General features: G+C 36.1%; 1 protein-coding gene across 6 annotated transcripts in view; it reads right to left on the reverse strand.

The window, feature by feature from the left end:
- Positions 1 to 21,621, reverse strand: part of LOC145690658 (uncharacterized) — a 208,449-nt gene that overhangs the window by 35,681 nt on the left and 151,147 nt on the right. For 5 of the 6 annotated variants that reach the window (XM_081765769.1, XM_081765770.1, XM_081765773.1 and 2 more), the window contains 3 exons: positions 15,627 to 15,743; positions 12,061 to 14,094; positions 4,804 to 4,863 (listed from right to left, as the gene is read on the reverse strand). In XM_081765769.1, coding sequence (XP_081621895.1) covers positions 4,804 to 4,863; positions 12,061 to 14,094; positions 15,627 to 15,743 — 2,211 coding nt within the window. The remainder of the gene's footprint in view (positions 1 to 4,803; positions 4,864 to 12,060; positions 14,095 to 15,626; positions 15,744 to 21,621) is intronic. The other variant, XM_081765772.1, reaches the window with a different exon arrangement.

Raw genomic sequence — 21,621 nt, forward strand, 5'->3', positions numbered from 1 at the left:
ATATATATGTATATATATAACCTATATATGTTATATATATGTAGGGAATAATAAAAACAACGGATCCTGTTCTCTACGGATCTTATTTTAGTTTCTGCCCGCATGAACATACATAACCTATTTTTATTATTCGCTTACGCACATGTTGAATTTTATATACAGGGTGTAAACTTAATTTCTGACCTCCTGTTTTTTAAGTTACTTGATTTTTCGCGTTACACAGTTCTCACAGATCAAACATCTCTATAAAGTTTCATATCTTAATTACCATTCTTTCATAGGTTAGTTCCGACCAAATAATTTTCATATCTACGTCACTTCCGTTTTTTATGTTTATCTATGTATATTATTATCACGAACCTGTCTTGTTTACATATACTGCGCATGACGAGGTCTATTTGGTAAGCAATACTGTTCATTATCGGACAAATGATCGCATTGTTGCCTTTGGCATTATTTAGTGAGTGAACTGTAAAACTTCCAGCGAAACTTTTGCTTCAACCAGTGTAAAATTTTAAGCATTTTTTGGGCGCCACCTGTGCCGGAAAATTACTCAAATGGGTCAGAAATTAAGTTTACACAAAAAAGAAATCAGATTAATCCCCTTTTAATGTGAATTTATTGGGTAAATTTACACGGATTTTGAAACCACACACGTTATGTACTTAAAATGTACTTTTTAAAGAAATTTTTTTTATGTGCAGCCCAGAAAACCACTGCTTTCGCAGAAAAACATATCCGACCGCTACAGCTTTTGTAAGAGACTGTAAGATGAAGGCTTTGCTGATGACTGTCATGAGGGACGGATGAAACGTGCTACTTACCGTGAGAGTCTGGTGGAGCTCTTTCCTGTACCGAACCGGCAAAATCATCGGGTTCGAACATCGTCTCCTGAAACGATCCCTCCTATACGGAGGACCAAGTTCGGCCTAAAGGTTACGGTCGCAGAAGGAATTTTAAGCTATGGGAAAACGGAACCTATTGTTGTTGACAAAGAAACGACGATTGACTCCAATACTACCGAGATAAAATACTTCCAGTTTGCCGAGCGTCTCTTAGTAATCTCATCATGTTTATTGTTTAACAGTACACGATTTTGATGCAGTATGGAGCCAAATGTCATACTGCAAAGGCAACGATGAATGTGGTCACCAAGGTTCCCCGGAGTGTGGAATGATTGGCCAGGTAATAATTCGTACCTTAATGTTACTGAGCACTTATGGTCTCGACTGCAGGACAGCGTGTTTCAGAAACCAAGTCCTCGCAACAGAGAAACTTTGATTCAACGCCTCAAGGAAGAGTGGTTCCTCATTACACAAGAGGACTGTCACAACCTAGTGGAGAGTTTCCGAACTAGGATCTTACAATGCTTGGAATGTCAGGGAAACAGTACTGATTACTGATAACTGGACATCTTTCTTTTCAAATAAATCAGATGTGGAACGTTTCTTCGTGATATTCTTACTTATTCATGCATTTCATAAAATTTCTAGGTGGGTCAGAAATTAAGTTTACACCCTTTATCGTCTGGTTCCGATAATAGTTAATCACCACATGTATGAAGATCAGAAAAACCATAACGTAAAACGAAGTGAACACTGATCTGCTGTCAATAATAATAAATGGTCACCTGGAAATACTAGTACCAAGGTGAAGATTTTTTTTTTTTTTTCTGCCACGGAAATTATTTCTACAATACGAACCACCACGAAACGTTGAGTTTTTCCTTTTCTCCTCAATTAATTCAAACACTATTCAGAATTTTACATAAATCAGCAAACTTTTGTAAGATCTGCATCCTTCATGAAATAAGCGATATACTTTCCGCGAGAACTCCACCGGTGTGTCAACGCGAAGAATAGACATAGCGCTCATCATTTTTAAGACATCATGAGATCGGTATACTTCATATTGTATTTACTGCGTATGTATGATTTAATTTTACACCCAGTACATACATTGTTATAAGTTCGGTAACATTTATCTATAAATCAATTTCTAGGGGGCAATAAGCACTTCAAACTGAAAATAATAATAATAAAAATCAACAGTAAAATAAAGTAACTACATACTATTCAAAATATAGAATTAAATGTATAATTTCTTTTAAGAAAAAGGAAATTTAATGATACATTAAGTAGAAACGTTTAATAAAATTAATATTTCTTTTTTCTTAAAACTGCCGTGGTATGTAACACCTGTAAAGAGCTCTATAATAAATCGAATACTGCATACAGGCTAATCAAATTAAATCCTCAGCATCACTGACGGAATACAAAAATATCCCATCAGCAAAAGCTAAAGCTTAGATCAGCTGCACTATTACAAATACCAGTACATATAAACTGGGTTCCAGCACATTCGCACTTCTATCTCTAGAAGCACCTTGAAAGGTAATCTTAACAAGCAAGTAAGTGCTCCTGCACTCTTCAGGTGAACGTCATTAGGTTTTCAATTTTTCTTCAACTACGAAAACTAGAAAACGAACACGATACATTCCTGGAAATATCTACGATTTCTTGATGTTTACTTCCAGGATTTAAAAATGAAAATCCTAGTTTAATAAGATGTGACAATGCCATACAATCAGCAAATTTTGACCCTTTTATGTTGTTCCCATTTGATTTCCAGGAATGTTCTTTTCGTTTAGCAGTATATACCTTATTGATTTTCTCTCCTCCCCCTTTTTTTTTAAACGACAAATGAATATTCCATTTTGAAAAACATTGTCATTTTTTCCCTTGCAAGGAAAAAATATAAGTAATTAAGTTAGAAAATGATACAATATTAGGTTTACGATACGTTTCAAACCCTAACAAGAAAGTCTTGAAATTTCACATTCAAAGGTGGAGAATTATATTCTTATTTCTAAATTGCTAAAATAGTATTATTATTATTTACTAAGTAATTACAGTAACTACAGACTGAACTTTTGACATTTAAAAGAAAAAAAAAATCACTTGTAACAGTTATCCAAAGAACAGCTGAAATCTAAATATAACTATTACTTGTGTGGAGCAATTTTAAAATATTACATGATTTAGCTTGGGTCCCATTAGTCTACTGTACGACTCAACAATTCTACAACACCTTAGAAATTTTCCTGTACTCAGATTGGCACACATTGTATTACTTGCTGAGTCACAACAACTACATGTACTGCAAGAGGAATTAAACTGAGTTGTACTATGTTCCAATGAAAAAGTACACAAGGCTTTAAGACGAGGGGCTATTTTCTACAGTTTTCTTCGTGTCAGTAAGTGTTGAATGCAGCCTCTCTTAGTTCTAATATATCTCTAAGGTGTTCACTCTGTGACCTTATTGGTATATTCCAGGGCATTCAGTCGGTTTTGAAAAATTATTCGTTTAGATAATTACAAAAACTTGCTGCTAAACTCTTGTAGTTCCATTTCAATTAAAATTTCAATTAACTGAATCAAATCAAATTAATTTCTCTTTTGTATTTTATTTATTCTGGAATTCTAAAGCTTCTCTTAAAATGCTACGAAAGCAGTAAAAACGCCAGAGGTCCAACCTCTAACTTTTGATTTCAAACCTTTGATTTACGGCTATTTGTGATTTCACGTTTAACAAAGACAAATATTTTAAAGTATGTGTACTTTAGAAATAAATAATTTAAATAGATCTTTCTCATAAAGTTTACCTTTTTAAAATTATTGTTCAAAACCTTTGTATTTTAATAAGGCTTCTCCAAAATTAATGCAAATGAATTTTGCTGCCATCTTTGGAGTTCTTTTAAACTATACGTTTGTGGACGTTTATATGTTTGTGGCCAATCCTTTCGACAACGAGATCTCGGAAACTACAGACTCTAGAAGGATGACGGTTTTACTGATCGATTGCAAATTTTACGTAGATTGTCCAGTTCTAATTGAATATTTAAAAACATGGCTATTATTTCTTTATTACATTTTTATGGGTACACTGGAAGTGTTGAAATTTAAAAAAAAAAAGAAACTAAAACATTATGTCCTACGCATTATACATTCCAACACCACATGATTCTATACAGGGGTTGCATATCTCTCAGGCGTTTGTTTCATGCCCAAATTATAATGAAAAACGATGGATAACTATTTCTCCTGTCTAAGTTGAATCTTTATTGTCTGAAGTGTTTTGCTCAATAAACACCATATATAACTGGCATTATAATTAATTGTGTGTGTTACGTATTTCCTTATTACATACTGCATGCAAGAAGAAAGAAAATACTGATCATATATTAGTTAAAAACTCCCACAGGAAGTAGGCTCAAATCTTGCAAACGGTGCGAGATACTGAAAAAGTAATCGAAAAAAAAAATCTCCCCTTTATGGTGTATCTTGCCGATTTTTATCAAGATGTCTTTTTTCACTTGTGTTTGTAAAGGTACATGTACAGATGTGAGGAATTACATAGATTTATGCTCATATGTGAATGATGCCCTGTGTAGAGAGCGCAGGCTCAGCTAGTACTAAATGAAAACAGCTAGTACTAACCTGCAACTCACAAATAGCTATGTCCAACAAACTAAAACAATCAACCTACAATTCGTAATATGAGCATCCATTCCCAGCGCTCATAGTTTTGGTTCCCTAGACCGAAGTTCCGGAAGTTTCCAATTGTTTCACTGTTCAACACAGAAAGTGTCCCTCAACTGGAAATAGATTCGACGAAAGCAGACTTATTTCCAGGCAAATTCTATACATGTAAATGCGAAACCTAAATTTAACGTCTTTACGAGGTGTTATATACCTTGAGCAGCATACAGCACCACACAATAGTAAAGTCAGTATAACTTACGTGGCGGATACCTTCGTGAGGCCCATTCACAATCTTCACATGATCTGTTGCAGAGAAATACTGAAAAGAGGAGAAATAGGAGAGTTCCAGAAATGATTGTCACAACAAGATCAAGTGAGAATGTGGGATGAGCGACTTTTCGTTTGGTCGTAGCGTTAGGGATCCCAAGATATGATTGTCGATGGAGGCTCACTAAAAAGCATGTGTTCGTAAGCTGCATTTTGCTGAATTAAACGAGGTTATTTTATTGTTTCAATAATGACAAATGGAACTGTATATTTTGGAACACTACGCAATCGTGTTCTATAAATTCAATAGTTGAGAGTACGGTGGCTCAGTGGAAGAGCCCTTATCTTTGGTGTGTGAGGGCCCTGGTTCGAACACCGGCCAAGTTAATTTGTGGAGGACAACATCGTGTCCGTGGGTTCTCCCGTTCCCTCCCATATTCTCATTCCGCTAATTCTTCCATCATCATTCACTTGACTTAATTATCTGTCTCCCTCAGCCTCAAGGGCATAATCGTAGAACGTACAACTGAAGTATTTCCCTTCAAATTCAATAGTTCGTTGCTGTAAATTCAGAAACGATTATTCTTCCTTTAATTCAGGTCTTCTTAATAAACGGAAGTTATATTTACTATACAATACGTAGCATTAAAAAGCAACGACTGGACTCGCCATATAAACTTTAAGCACCTCTCAAAGACTACCGTACACGAATTTTATTTTCTTCTACTACATTTTTTGAAAATCTCTCTTCGAATCTTTTTAGATGTACATGTTCGAATATATAGAGGCAATCTAACTCATTATCGCATACGGAATAAAAGTAACTGCAAGAACAACTCGTGTGAAGTACAGATAACATGGAAGTAATTTATTTGCCTTTCGGAATGAACATCTTTCATTTGTATTTGTGTCCCTTTCACACAGTAACGACGCTACTACGTAATTTCAAATAAGAAGTACGCGAGTGGGATCCCTACGTTACAGCGAGGAGATATTGCAAGTTGTTAAAAGTTTCTAGTTCCTATACAAAATATAAAACAATAGGGATTCATTCAGAAATATCCCAACATCTTTGCGACTTCTAACATTTTTAGTCGCTGAAATGTCATTGAATTTCTAGAATCTATTATTTCCATTTGGAAATTAAATAATTAAAAATAATATAGTCAAGAAATTAACATCCATCGACTAATATAATACAAGTAACGCGCAAGCAACTTTAGATTTCAGTTTCTCGCCTCCTTGCAGAGCAAGTTCAACTTATCGACTACAATTGACATTCTCGAGTGTCTTCAATGGTTGATTGAAAAAGCTTACCAGAGCAAGTACCATTTGAGCATGACACTTTCTTAACGACCTTTACTGAAGCAAAGACATATCTGTTCTTGTTTCTAAATTTATGATCAACGTTACCTCTGCATTTTATACGCTGTGGTTATGTTTGCCTTTAAAAATCACCACTACATAATTATAACTATGTTCTAATAAGGATATATGCTTATTTAACTTTACAAAGGGACAATAAACGAGCTTACTTAGAACTAGTGTTCAGTGTAGAACAGCAGGCTATATTTTCGACTGGAACATATTTAAATCTTCGTCAGTCAACATCATGCTAACTGGAAGAACATTCAAAATACCTACGATGAGTTTTGGGCCAAAAAAGAAAAATTAGGCCACAAAGAGCTTAGATTCCTCAGATCAATAACCAAAATATCACAACCACAAAAAGTGTGTGGAGGGGAGGAGGGTAAATAAAACTCAGGAAAGAAAACCAAAAACGATCTGTCATCCACCAAACATGACTGTGCCATTACAATGGGAGCCGTTGCCAGTGAATATGTTAAACAGATAATCCATACAAGCTTTTATCTATGGGAAGTGTCAAAAGCATACATTGCATATTCAACCGGTTTTAGAACTACACGTGAACTTTATTAGATTTTTTTCTGCTTCCAATTATTAACAAAAGAACGATAACACCAATGCTTTAATAATAAGGATGGGTTTCCACCTTATGATTCTACTCATCTACAAGCACGAAAGAACTTTACAATATCTCCTCGTGTGTTTGATGATGATGATGATGATGATGTTATCTACACTATACATCTATGACACTTGGCCTCTTGTGTGATGCTCTTAACATGTACGTTTCAATAAAGAATATAAGAATCTCTGAAGAAAGAACTACACTGTACCAAAACTTACAATCTACTTCTGTGAACAACAGAACAGTAAAATAAAAGTTGCGTAATAAATCTCAAACTAAATAAAAAAAAAGTGCTTATTTGCCCCAATAAATCTACAAAACAGCTATAAATAATTCAATTTTACTAATTACACTCTTGTAACTTCGAAAACAATTTTGAACGACGGTATCTGTAAATAAGTACCATCAAATGCAATCGAATCTGCATAAATTCATTACAAATAAAGAAGTAAACATTGGCATTATATACTAGTTATGTTAATTATAAAACGTCGCTTGGAATAGCAATCTGAACCTAAGATTGATATGATCCATTCCTTTTTCCACATATTTACAAACAAAATATAAATAAAATTCGGGTTTTAAAGTTGCATCTACAACGAGAAAGAAACAGTTTGGCAGTAATGGTGCTTTCCTCCTTGTCGGTTAGACTCCGATCCAATCGCATATCTTTCTTCCTGAAAGGCTGAAAGATTCATGTCAATGTTCGCCAAATTCACATTACTACACGAGTATTGTATCTTTCATATCAGCGCGAATACCAGTATTAACAGGATGATCATGCACCACAATCTCACTCGCTCTTTGCGTTTTATTCACTATATAAAAGTAATCTTTCCGTGCTTTTCGTCGTACTTTAACAGTGCAGACTAGATAGCTGCTGCCATTTCTGCCAACCGTTTCTTCTAAATAAAGTAAAGAATGTTTTATATATAATAAATACATACCTCATCGTCAATTTCGAAAATGCTCCCGAATATTTTGAGTTCGCTTACTTCTTTGTTTGGAACTTAATGTAGAATCCAAACCCATCCCAGATTATACGCACATAAAAACATGTGTGCTATATACCACTCGCTTACTTGCAATACTCACACACAATACACCAAACACTGACAATGATGTGAAAGTGATATTAGCCATAAATAATTTTTATTTCAAAGCTTGCGTATCATATTACATCATGTTCGTGTTCGTTCAGTACCTTTCAGTCAAGAACGCAATCTTAATAAAGGACTTTTAAGCAACCAATTACTTGTTTTTTACCAGTGTTGGGCAAATTTCACTGAATTAACAATTACAATTAATCTGTAAATTTAATTGTTAATTGCAATAAGTAATGGTTAATTATTAATTGCAGTTGGCCATTAATAATGGATAATCAATTGCAATTAATCGATTGAAAGTAACTGCAATTGAATTCAGTCATTCAATTGCAATTGAATGCAATTGGCAATTAATTCAACTGCAATTGATTTCCAAAACAATTACTTTCAATTGATTGATTAATTGCAACTGATTTTCACTAATTGCTTTTCAACACTGTAGTTCAGAGAGGGCGTGGGGCAATGAAAACTTTAGCCACGACCAATTGACTCACCACCCATCGTTACCCACTCTGACATTAACTTCCAAATTCACCCTATTCGGCTGCGGGCCGAGGTCAACGGGGGGGGGGGGGGGGGGAGGAGGAGGAGGAGGAGGATACCGAAACGTAAAAGTAATAAAAAATGACCAATATTAGTGTCAAATCCATAGTTTTCGCGGTCACTGAGATTAATGCTGTTCCGTCAGGATTGTTTTCGAAGTCGTTTCCTTCACATCGTCTTGTGCGTGTATTCTACCGTTTTGTAAGCCTATTTCCACGTTTTGTGAATCAATGGTAGTGAGTGAAAATGGGCATTCAATGTGGGAAGAAAAAATGACCCACTGTCCCATAAGTATCGAATTTCGAGGTCGCTTCTTTCGCATTGTTTAGTGCATGTTTTGTACCGTTCCTGCGCATGTTTTCACGTCTTGTGCGCCACCGGAAGTGGGTCAAAGAGGACCTCCAAATATGTCAGAAAAAGACATATTCATTCCACTTTCAAGGCCATTTTGACCCACTTCCACTGATGCACAAAGCGACACAAATCACGCACAAAAATGTGAAGGAAACGACCTCGACATTCGATGGTGACGGAACAGCATTAAGTTATTCCGCTATACTTGTAGGTCGTTTTGACCCATTTTCGTTGTCGCACTGTGGAAATAGCCGCACAAAACGGTACAAAATAGGCACTATATGATGCCAAAGAAACAACTTCCAAATTTGATAGGGCGGAACAATGGCTCTTTTTCCTCACACCTTGATGGACCATTTTGATGCATTTCTGGTGATGCTCAAAAATTGGAAGTAGGCGAGCAGAACGGTACAAAATACACATTAAACGATGTGAAGGAAACGTCCTCCAAATTCGATAGTGGCGGAACAGTGAGCCATTCAACTTCCACTTCAAAGGCCCGTTTAACTCACCTCGGGTGATGCACAAGACATGAAATAGGTGCAGAAAACTTTTTTTTAAGACACTAAACGATGCGAAAATAACGATCTAGAAATTCGATAGTGTCGGAACAGTGGGTCATTTTCGTCACAGGTTGGAGGCCCATTTTGACACTTCCGATGACGCACAAAACGGCGCAAAACAGGCACTAGTTAATGCGAAAGGAAGGACCTCGAAATTCGGTAGTGGTGGAGCAGTGAGTCATTTAACTCGCACTTTGAAGGACTGTTTAACTAACTTCCGGTGACGCACAAGACGAGGAAGTAGGCGCAGAAAATTTTTTCGTCCCACATTCGAGGCCCATTTTGACCCTCTTCCAGTGACGCACAAAACGTAGAAATATGCACACAAAAGGGTACGTGATGTAAAATTAACGACCTAGAAATTGGATAGTGGCGGAATTCTTGGTCATTTTCGTCCCATCTTGGAAGCCCATTTCGACCCACATCCGGAGATGCACAAAACGTGAAAATACGCGCTCAAAACGGCAAGAAACTGGCACTAAATGATGCGAAAGAAGCGACCTCGAAATTCGTTGGTGGCGAAACAGTGGGTCATTTTCGTCCCACCTTGGGGACTCATTTTAACCCATTTCCTATGATACACTAAACGATGTGAAGAAAACGACCTCAAAATTCATTGGTGGCGGAATAGGAATAACTTGTTCCGCCATATTTGTAGGCCCATTTTGACCCACTTCCAGTGACGCACAAAAGATGCAAAACAAAGTACCTTGAAATTCGTTGGTGGCAGAATAAGTTAATGACGCCGTGAGCACCAATGTAAGTATATACTGTAGTTCTTACCATCAAGGCTGAGAACTGCACAGTCCATTTTTTTTAGCTAAAGCAGAAGCCCAACCGGGATAGTGATGTCAAGCGGCTCAGGTCGGTTGAACTGAGCGAACAGCTTGAGCTGGCTTGGTTGGGATGACCCATCGACTGGGCTCAATTGAGCCGATGGGTTGAGGCGGCTCGGTAGGGACGAGTCATCGACTCGGCTCGATTGGAGCCAATGGCTCGAACCAGCTCCATTGAAACGAGTCCATAGGCTGGGTTCGAGTCAGCTCAACTGAGCCGATGGCTCGAACCGGCTCGGTTCGAGTAAGCAATCAGCTCGGTTCGGTTCGTGTGAGTCATCGGCTCGAGCTGGCTCGGCTGGGTGAACTGTTGGCTCGACTCACTTCTCGGTTCGGCTCGATAAGGGAATGAGCTGTGAGCGAGCCACTTGAGTCGTTGACAACCCTAAACCCGGGTCGAGCAGTTTTGAACATGTATGGCTGAAATCCTATAACTTTTAACAATTTTCGGCTCGAGCCCGAATACTTGCTCCTCCTGAACTCAAACCTAGAACCTCGTGACCGATGTCCTTGTCTCCTGAAGATTTCTTGACTACCGAGATCGACAGTCAACTTTTTTTAGTATTCAGATACAAACCGCCTATATTCCATGTTTATACACGGTGTTATAATAATAGTTAGTTATAGTAGTATCATTGATAATTATATTGTCTATGTAGGATACTTGAAGAGAGTAGTACTTAGAACTACACAAAGGATTTAGCTCGAATTGGCTCGTTTTGGCTTGAAACTCGATCCGAATTTGCGTCGAGTTGGGGGGAATTTTTCGAGCCGCGTTCTCGAGTCGAGATCAAAGATGTCTGCTTCGAGTCGAGTCGAGTTTTAAAGAAAACTCGCTCGTGCCCATTCCTATTGTATGCATGACGGGCATATAGAGTTCTTTCGACGGGGATAGAACCATAAACATAATATATTTAAAAAAAAATACTTAGTTTCACAACTTCCTTCCCAGGGGGCGAAGGGATGGTAGGTATCCAGCATTTCTTATAAGTACCTTATTTGAAATATGTAAATAGTAAAAAGTGGACAACACAATATACACACATCTTACTATCTTCAGTTTTAATTGCTGATTTCAATTCCAATTAACAATTACAAGTTTCAATTGTGAATTGCAATTAACAATTAAATGTTTCAATTGCCTGGCGACCAATTAACAATTGACGAAAATTTAATTGCATATTTTATGATTGAATTCAATTGCAATTGAAATTAATTGTCAATTACAAATTGAAATCAATTGCTATTAATTTTCAGAGCAATTACTTTAAACTGATTGATCAATTGCAATTGATATTGCCCAACACTGTTTTCTAGTGTGCATAAGAGCACCATGAAAGGACACGGAAATATACTAGTCTTTCAGACACACACTTAACTAAGATGCATTGTGCAAAATATTTTCAATGCTGTCGGCTACATCAAAAGTATCTTGAAGTGCCTTTTCCTTAAGTAACTTTGAGATTTTCTATTTTTTCCTTTATGTGACACAGGGCAATTGTTGCTTTCGGTGGCATCCTCTATCTATTATTCGGATTAAATATAAAGTTTAATTATAGGAAATGAGAAACGGCTATATTATGAGCAGAGATTGTATCCTATCGTTCACTAACTTGTCAATGAAAAAAAATGAAATAGGATAGGCAAAATGATATAGCTGCTTAAACATGAAATATCAGCTAAGGACAGTTGAATTTTCTTTATAGTGTTCTGGAAATGTGTCGAAGTAGCTTTTTTTTTTTTAACGATACCCTGTATTATGAGCTTCGTGTCCTAATCAAAAATACGCTTAACTACTGTACAAAATTCACTAATCGTATGCGGAATTTCAACATCAATTCATACTGAACTCACCTGTTGCTTCTGTGGTGTAAGCTGAATAGTTTGCACCCTTTGTACAAGTCCTGTTGGCCCTTGAGTTCCAAGCACCATATTGCTATGAGTTCGATTATGCGTAAAAGTCTGTTGTCCCACCGACGCTGTATCACTACTACTACTACACACAACACTAGACGGTGACAATACTTGAGTCATTGTAGTGGCTGTCACAACCCCAGTACTCATCACAGACGAAGTCACAACGGGACATGCAGCAGTTGTCACTATGGGCACGAGATGCGGAGGTGTGTCTTGAGTTGCTTGAACAGAAGCAGTTTGGGTGCTTCCATGACTAGTTAACATATTCTCTATGCTTAAAGCTACTTGATGAGTTTGAGTTGCGCTATGGATATTATTATGCTGCAATAATGGAGAGGTGCACGATGACGGAAGAGTCACAGGAACTGTATTCGTACTACTATTATTATGGAATGTTTGTGTTGTTACTGACGACATGTTTTCGCTTGGACTAGCTTGATTCCCTATAGAAATGCCCTTAAGATGTTCTTGTAAGGAAGATTTGATAGTTGTGTCAGTTCTTTGTAACGCTGGCGGAATTCCGGCTAACTGAGGTGGAATTATCACTGGCAGTTTCGGCCTCTCCTTATCCGGCTTTTTCTTCTTTTTCTTAGTCGCCGCACTTGGTGGTACCTTGTACTTTGACTTATTTAAATCTGGCATTTGGCTCTGAACAATACTTTCAAGAAAAGCATTCTGAAACCCTGGAGCTACCGCTGTGGGACGGACAGACGTCGGTGGTGAGTCTTCAGTTATTGTTCGCGGAGCAAGGTTCGAGATGTTGGTTTGCGTCGTTTGGCTGACACAACTCAAACTCTGCACTGGTTGCGGAATCAACGGCACTGTAGATGAAACTGGGGTTGTCACGGGGGTTGAACTGGCCTCGAGAGAATTTCGTCGTGGTATCGCTGCATTTAGCTGTTGCAAAAGTACAGGCTGCTGCATAGTCTGAGATTGCGAGTTCGCCGTTATCACACTCGGTTTAGTTTGTTGCACACTTTCACTATCACCACTCGTACTAGTACTTGTACTGGCAGCTGCTGTTAGCGCCGGAATTACTTTCGTTATGCCTCCGGCAGCAGCTCCCAGTGACGGAACAGGATAGATTCCTTGAGGAACACCGTGTTGTAAGCAATGTAAAAGTGAAGAAGTGGCGACCACTGCACTAGGTGGGGACGACACTGCTTGCGACACTTGAGCACAAGGAGTTATGAGCACCGAATTCGTAGTATATGTCACAGCACCCGAGGCAGCAGGAATCACTCCCCCTGTGGACAACGCAGAAGCGGCAGCGGATACAGGTATACCCACACTAGACACAGAATTCGAATGTAACGTATGTATTAAAGACGCACTAGAAACATCGGTCCGTGCCATACTAGTTGGAATGTGTGACAAAGTTAAATGAGGCGTTGGTGGTGTGGTGGAGCTGCTGTTGTCTACCATAGTAGCCTGTACAGGGTGATGATGAATCTGTGCTGTTGGCTGTGTCTGCTGTTGTTGAGGTTGCATAACAGTTGAGTTCCCCACTTTTAGACTGTGAATCCCTGTTGTTTGTTGACCTTGATTCACAACTGTTGGAAATGACGTTTGCGATTGGCTAGTACTGTTCAATATGACACTCCCTTGCGGCTGACCAACCTGCGTGAGTGCAGGTGGACCTGTGTGAAAATGAGATCCAATACTCAAGTGAGTAGGGATGATAGGGTGGGTTTGTGCAGATGCTTCTCCAGTGGATGGTGTTGATGTTCCAGGGACAAGATGAGTTCCAGATCGCAGTAACTGTGATAACACAATATGGGAAGCAGCTGGCGGTGGAGAGTTGCGCACTGCGGCGGGAGAAATGATGTGGGATAACTGTGGAGATTGCCCCGTAGACACTGCCTGTGATGTATGGGTGGCCTGTGTAGCTGACGCTAATGAATGGATCAACGGTCCCTGCTGAAGCGTCTGCAGTAACACAGATGTAGTGGATGGCTGAGGAGATGGTGACTAAAAAAACAAACATGGAATATTTAAGTCTACAATAAAACATAAAACGAAGTACATAATCAATCAGCCTTACATACCATCATGGATAAGTGCTTTCAAGTTGAACAGCTAATATTAATCGTAAATATACTACTAATAACAGTTCACTAATGCATTTCAAGAGCTTCACTAGATCTCAAAAAATCTCTACTTAAATTTATTTTTAAATTTTGTCAGTGCACTTTTCTTAGTAAATTTCTTTGATTTTCTCAGTAATTCAAAACATTTTATTCTGATTACTAGGCATTCTAATAGCATATGAAAAACTCGTAAAGGAAGAACACAGTTAAAAAAAAATGTTTTAATATCGAACTGTTAATAGTAATAACAGTGCAACAAAAACACAAGTGATACTGGCTGGAAAGAAGCATTGCACAGAAGTTAAACTGTTTTCTTGATAGTAATCGAAGGTAGCTTGTTTCTGGTCATTTAACAAAAAAACAAAAAACAAAACAAAAACAAAAAAAAAAAAAAAGACTTACATGACTAAAATTATCCCATCTGTACGCATATTTAAGGGAAAAAAAATCTTTCAAAGGAACTCCAAACCGGAATGTCGAGTTAGCTTTAAATGGATGGCAAAAGTCAGATGAAAACATAAACTTAGGGTTAGAACGTTCAGGTGCAGACAAATTACGAACAGAGAACTCACAAAAGAGAGGTGAATGTTGCTAGTAGTGTATTTAAGGGGCAATCCACTCGAATGTAAAAGACTGGGAACATTTAAATACATTTGCACAAAATAAAGTACTATTCCCCGAACAACTAGATCTAGGTGACTAAAACCTGAAGCAAATGAAGGAATGCTGAAATTATAGACTTTGGTGGTGGGATAACAGTTTCCCAAACACTGGACTAAGAAAGGTGGGGACAAAATAATTTGCACAATGGATTTGCAGCAGAATCTCCCTTCAACCCAGCAGACTTTGATTTTTTTTTTTTTTTTTTAATATGAGGATTTTTTCAAAGCAGCCGTTGCTGTAAAAATTTGGGAGCTGGAACATTTCCGGAAGACAATGACTACAATAACGACTACTCTGTGTCATCACTTGTTCAAGAGAATTCAAAGACGTGGTACAAAATTTGAGGGATAGGGTTGGGTATGCAGTGGACATTTTGCATACAAGTTAGGTCTCTTCCTCATTTTTATTAGTTCAAGACGTCTAGCCAGCTGCAGACGAATAAAACATAGATGTCACTTTAAGTGAAATTAAATAATAATAATAATAATAATAATAATAATAATAATAATAATAATAATAATAATAATAATAATAATAATAATAATAATAATAATAATAATAATAAAGAGTAAAGCATGTGGAGAAAGATAATATAAATGTAGAACTGGAATAGGCTGTTGGAATGATGACTGAAATGAAATAAAACACAAATAAATAGTGTTGAACATATAAATAACTCAGCAAGCAGTAACTTTGTACGAAAACGAACGACACAAAAATTCGAAAAGCTTTGTCTAAAGTTCCAATTACCTGAGTAGCTAGAGAGATGAAATTACCACCGGGCGCAATTTGAGCTTCCCGTTGTAGTAGAAGCCGTACATCGTCTCCCAATGATAACCGCATATGAGTCTGTGACTGTGGTGAAGGCTGTAATATAATAAACAATGGATAAGAAATCTTATTACCATATAATCACTACATGAAGTGGTAATTTTTATTTTATACCTGAAACTACTGGATGACAATTAAACGATGAGAGAAACTAATGTATATAAGTTAAATCTTTTTCGAAAACTGTACTCCTATTTAGTTCTAGTATTGTTTTGACAAATTACAATTATATTTAATAAGAAAAGTAAAACTAGTAATATAAATATTATTTGTTTGTCTCTCTAAAATCTACTTAGGAACTTACAAAAGAGAAAAGGGCAAAGATCCATGTATAATTGGTGTCAAAATTCTAATCTTTATTCGAAAAAAAAGAAATGAAATTATGTTCCAAATATTAACAACAAAACAGAAAATTCAAATCGTTGGACTAGCGGGGACTCGAACCCCGAATGATTGCCGCATTTTCTATCAACTGAGTTGAAAAAAAAAAAAACTCCGAATAGTTCAATTAACGAAGTACTCGTCCTGAAAGCAGAATATAAAATTGTCCGACGCCTATTGATATTAAGTACAAATGTAATATTTAATATATACGTACAGATTTCACTGGACTGAACTCCTTTACTTATATAATAATTGATGTATCTTTTTCCTTTTTTTTCAAACCTTGCACATTTGTTTTCTACAGTATACAAACGACTACTTTCCAAATTTAGGAAATTTAAGTAAACTACCAATTATATTTCTGGACTTTCGGTATCTATGGTCACTTTAGCTCGTTTTCACGGCGATCATATACCCCGGGAAAGTAGGAAAGAATGAAAACGACCCAGAACTTTTATGTTAGGTACTATCTTGGTATTTGCCTGGTAGGTGAGGAAAACACAAGAAAACTCCGGATAGTTGTCCTGAAAAAGCTTTCATATTTTGAAGACCGAGTATACCAACGCGAATCGAACCACGAGCCGTTCGCACCAAAGGCAAGAGCATTAGTGACTACGCTACGTGGGGTCACACACACCGTTATTTACTTCCGTCCCTTTTCCATGCATGGGAGAGATGCGAGGGTCTCACGGCTCTTCGACATTTAATTAGATCTGCTTAGCCTAGGTATTCATCTCAATGTGAATTTTGTGTATAGAGTCATTTTGGTACTTTAAACTTGACAACAGACAGCCAGCTTAAGAAGATGGGCACGATAGACCTTTTTTCATTTTAACTGTCCTACTCAAATAAATGCGTTGATAGTGAGATTCTTGCGTCCCATGTTATGAAATGAAAACAAAAGTAGGTAAAGTTAACTTGATGCTTATTTCATAAGGTGGAGTATGTTGGATAAATATAATTACTTATTTCCTCCGATATTTTAAGACAGGGAGTGCAATATTAAGTGTATGAGAAGTACGAAACGTTGTTTTGTGACCAACGCAGTGTGATTAAAACCGTTATTCGAAGTTTTAGTTTTAGAGCATTTTGAGTTCTTTAACGTGTATATTATATATATAGAAACTTGACAATCTTACCCCTTCAGAAATAATGCGATACGACAAGCAGTTGTGATCGATATGCAAGTTCTCTCTATTAGTTACCAATCTGAACCTGTTTTCATTAAAGGAGACTGCGCTGAATCGGAGTTGATAAAAATACTATCGAATGTACTGGCTGTGCACGGCCCATCACGGATGGAAAATTTCCAGTGATTCACGTACCCAGTCAGAACGACGTCTAGAATCACGGAGACGATACATATTTCTCCTCTTATCACATTCCCACACAACACCCAAACCTCGTCCAGAGTACAACTTTTGATTGTCTTCCCCTGATACGTGAGGGGCAAAGCTAGGTCCGTAGCCAGCCTGATTTATTAGGGGGGAGAAATGAAGACTGAGGGGAGATAGAAGAAGAAGAAATGTCCGAGTGACGGTTGTGTTGTGCTCCGTATTTTGGGTAATTTTTACAGTTTGTTTTGCAATTTGTGCTACAAGTTACTTTGTTTATATAATGGTGAGTACTGTACACTAATTTGAACTTATTCCTTTTGCGTTATTGTGTGCATACGTGCTCAAAACATAAATGTTAGTGGCATCAAATATATCGTACTGAAAGGTAAACAGTGTTGCTAGTTACAATCTCAAACCTGTAGGAGCGAACTACCGATCATTCGAGATATTGAAGTATTAAAATGAGTCTGTTCGATAAACCTGTATCGCGGCAGGAAATTAAGGCACAATACTGTGACTGCAAAATTATGTCATTTAAAATGTGCTCAGTTAGTTGAAACTGATCTTGAAGATCTAAAATCCATCGGAGTCTTGGCGTTGTAATAAGTGTAAAAAATCTCGTAGAAGCAGCATGCAACTGGAGTCAACTGTTCAGTTTGAATTGCCAACTTTTGCAGACGTATTAAATCTGACTAAGAAACTAAAAAAAGAAATTGCAAAATTAAGTAAATCCCAAACTGAGACTGAACGTGAGCTGGGAAAATCTCTTGACCTGGTTCACGCAAAACTGAATGAAAGTTTGTAACATAAAAAAATAAATAAATAAATAAATAAATAAATAAATAAATAAAACAGGACGAAAAAATCAGTTAATGCCTAGCTGAAATTGAGCGTTTAAATCAGGAGAATATAAACCTAATATATATATATATATATATATATATATATATATATATATATATATATATATATATATATATGTATGTATATATATATAAAGAGGTTAAAATGGATCTAGATGCTCTAGATCAATACGGAAAGCGCAAATACATTTGAAATATTTGGTGTGCGGGAGAGTACAAATGAAAATACCCTTAATGTAGTAAAAAAATGTAGGGCCTTCTTTAGATGTTAATGTTAGTGAAGATATATGGTAGATGCATGTCACAGAATGAAAAAATTACTTCATCAAAAATTTAATGGAATCGTAAAGTTTGTGCGACGTTCGGATAAGGAAAAGTTTTTACAGAGGAGAAAAGTGAAAAGAAATCTGAACACAACACATTTGGATTATACTATGAGTGACACTACATATGTAAATCAATCTATTAACTCCTAAGAAGGCGTACTTTTGGTCAGACAAAGAAAAAGAAAAATGAGAAACATTACGCATATTGGTACGATATGGGTTGATCAGACGGGAAATATCAAATTTAAGAAAGTCAAGATGATAGAAACGTTTTAATTCTTAGAACATTGGATGATGTACAAGCTGTGTAATATATTACTATTTTCAACATAATGGCTTTAAATGAGATAAATATTTATTACCAAATGTGAGGGGTATTAATACTAAATTGTATGATCTCTTGCTTAGTATATCTGCAGAAAATTATGATGTAATAATATTAACAGAAACGTGGTTAGATAATATTTTTAATAATAAATTTATTGACGATCGATATAACGTGTTTCGTTATGATAAGGTAACTAGAGGAGAAGAGGGTGTCCTTGTCGCTGTCTTGAATAAATACCAAACTGAAAATATAGAAATTAGTGTTAATGGTGTCGAAACAGTGTGTATTAAGATACAGTTTGGGATACATACTTTTGTTATTAGGTAAGTATATTGAATATTACCGATTAATGGAAAATATTTCTAACCAGTATTAGGTAGCGATTGCTGGTGACTTTACTATCCCTGAAGTTAAAGATAATAATACAGACCTACTACACAATGGTAACATTTGTATTGCTCTTGCGAATTTTTTTTCTCTTTGTGATCTAAAATTGGTAAATAATATTAAAAATAAAAATAGAAGGACATTGAATCTGGATTTTGTTAATCAAAGTACACATTGTAGTATTGCTATAAATGCGTGTGCACTATTAAAAGAGGATGATCATCATCCATCTTTGTTAATACAAATATTAGTAACAGGAAAAATAACTTATGCAAAACAGAGTCAGGTGACAATGTTTAATTATAGCAAAGCTGACTGTTTATATTTATACTTCCTTAAGAGATGAAAATTGGGATGTAGTAATAATGAGTTATAATCCTGAGAGTGCATTAAACTTATTTTACGGCATTGTTAACAATAGTATTAATAAGAACGTGCCTAAGAAGGTGGTAAATGCAAGACATCATTACCCTCCCTGGTTTTCTTCCTCAATTATTAAATGTATAAAGGAAAAATAATTTTGTAGAAAACGGCAGGAATACTCGGTTTATTATCATAATAAATTTGTTGAATTGAGAAGGAAATTACAAAGTATGATTGATTCATCTTATAAATTATATATCTCTCAGATAGAGTCTACTCTTGTTAAAGATACAAAACCATTTTGGGCATTTGTAAAAAATAAAAAAGTCAAATTGCTGTATGACTATAAAAAATGAAGTATTGATGTCAAATGAATCGATATCTACTGCCTTTGCAGATTACTTTAATCGATATCTACTGCCTTTGCAGATTACTTTAAAAGTGTGTGTTCTTCTTCCCCTTCCACATATAGTAAATTTGATTCAGTTGACACGATAGTTTCTCAATGTCTTTCTCTATATCCAAATACTGATTCGGAATATAATGAAGCTGTAAAAAAACATCAAAATCTAGTGGACCTGACTTGATACCAGCGTACATTTTTAAAGGTTGCTGTTCAGTATTGAAAATTCCGTTATGTCATATTTATAATTTAATTTTAAAAACCAAATATATCCTGAGCTCTGGAAAATTTCAAGAGTCTGTCCAATCCATAAATCAGGTAATCCTCTAGAGGTAGGAAATTACAGACCCATTTCTGTTATTTCAGCCCCATCAAAAGTACTTGAAAATATATTATACAGAAGAATATATAATCATGTTAAACCATATATATCTATTAATCAACATGGTTTTTGTCAAGGCAAACCCACTGTAACAAATTTGGTTAACTTTGTTCAATATATATTTAACTCCTTTAATAATGGAAACATGGTTGACACAGTTTATTTGGATTTTTCAAAAGCTTTTGATACTCTGGGTCATGGTATTCTAAATAAATTGCCTAAATTTGGTTTTTGTGATAACTTTTTAAAACTGATTTTTTCTTATCTGAGTGATCAACAACAATTCGTAACATATAGACATACAAATTATTACATATATAAGATAAATTCTGGGGTACCACACGTTCCAATTTGGAACCTTTATTTTTTTGTTATTCATTAATGACTTACCAGATATCTTCAAATACTTCAGGTGTTTGTTATTTGCTGATGATGTCAAATTATTTAAAGAGATAAAAACACTCACTGATTGCAATGAATTAAATTCTGATTTATCAAGGGCATACAAATGGAGTTTAGACAATAAACTATACTTTAACTCAAATAAATGCTGTGCTATATCTTTTGCTAGAAAGAAAAAAACTTTATGTTACGATTATCAATTGTCTGGAAAGAGTTTAAAAAGACGTAATGTTGTGAAAGATCTTGGAGTCACATTGGATGATAAATTAACCTTTGAATTTCATATTAACAAAATATGTAATGAGGCTTTCAAATTACTTGGATTTATGTTCAGAAATACTCAGGTGATGAAAAATGCATTTACTTTGGCTAATTTATTTAACAGTCTTATAAGAAGTAAGTTAGAATATGCTAGCCTGATATGATTTCCTTATAACATTGTGCTGCCAAAATGTCTTGAGCCATGGCAAAAATGCGAACTAAAGCTCACACCCTCACACACCCACGCGTTGAGCCAATAAGGGTTCAGCTGTTGCTACGCGAGAGAAAGCGAGTGGCATTCCTTCAGCCGATAGCAGCGCTTGCAACGGAAGACTAGGGATCAAGTCAATGTGGTATATCTTTAGAAATAATATAGAGAAAATTGAACGTGTACAAAATAAGTTTCTACGATTTCTTTATTATAAAAAATACAATAAATCCTCGTATTTTGAAAGGATTTCTTATAAATCTTTACTCG

The sequence above is a fragment of the Thermobia domestica genome, chromosome 7 (assembly GCF_964235325.1).
Source record: "Thermobia domestica chromosome 7, izTheDome1.hap1.1, whole genome shotgun sequence".
Classification (NCBI taxonomy): Eukaryota; Metazoa; Arthropoda; class Insecta; order Zygentoma; family Lepismatidae; genus Thermobia; species Thermobia domestica.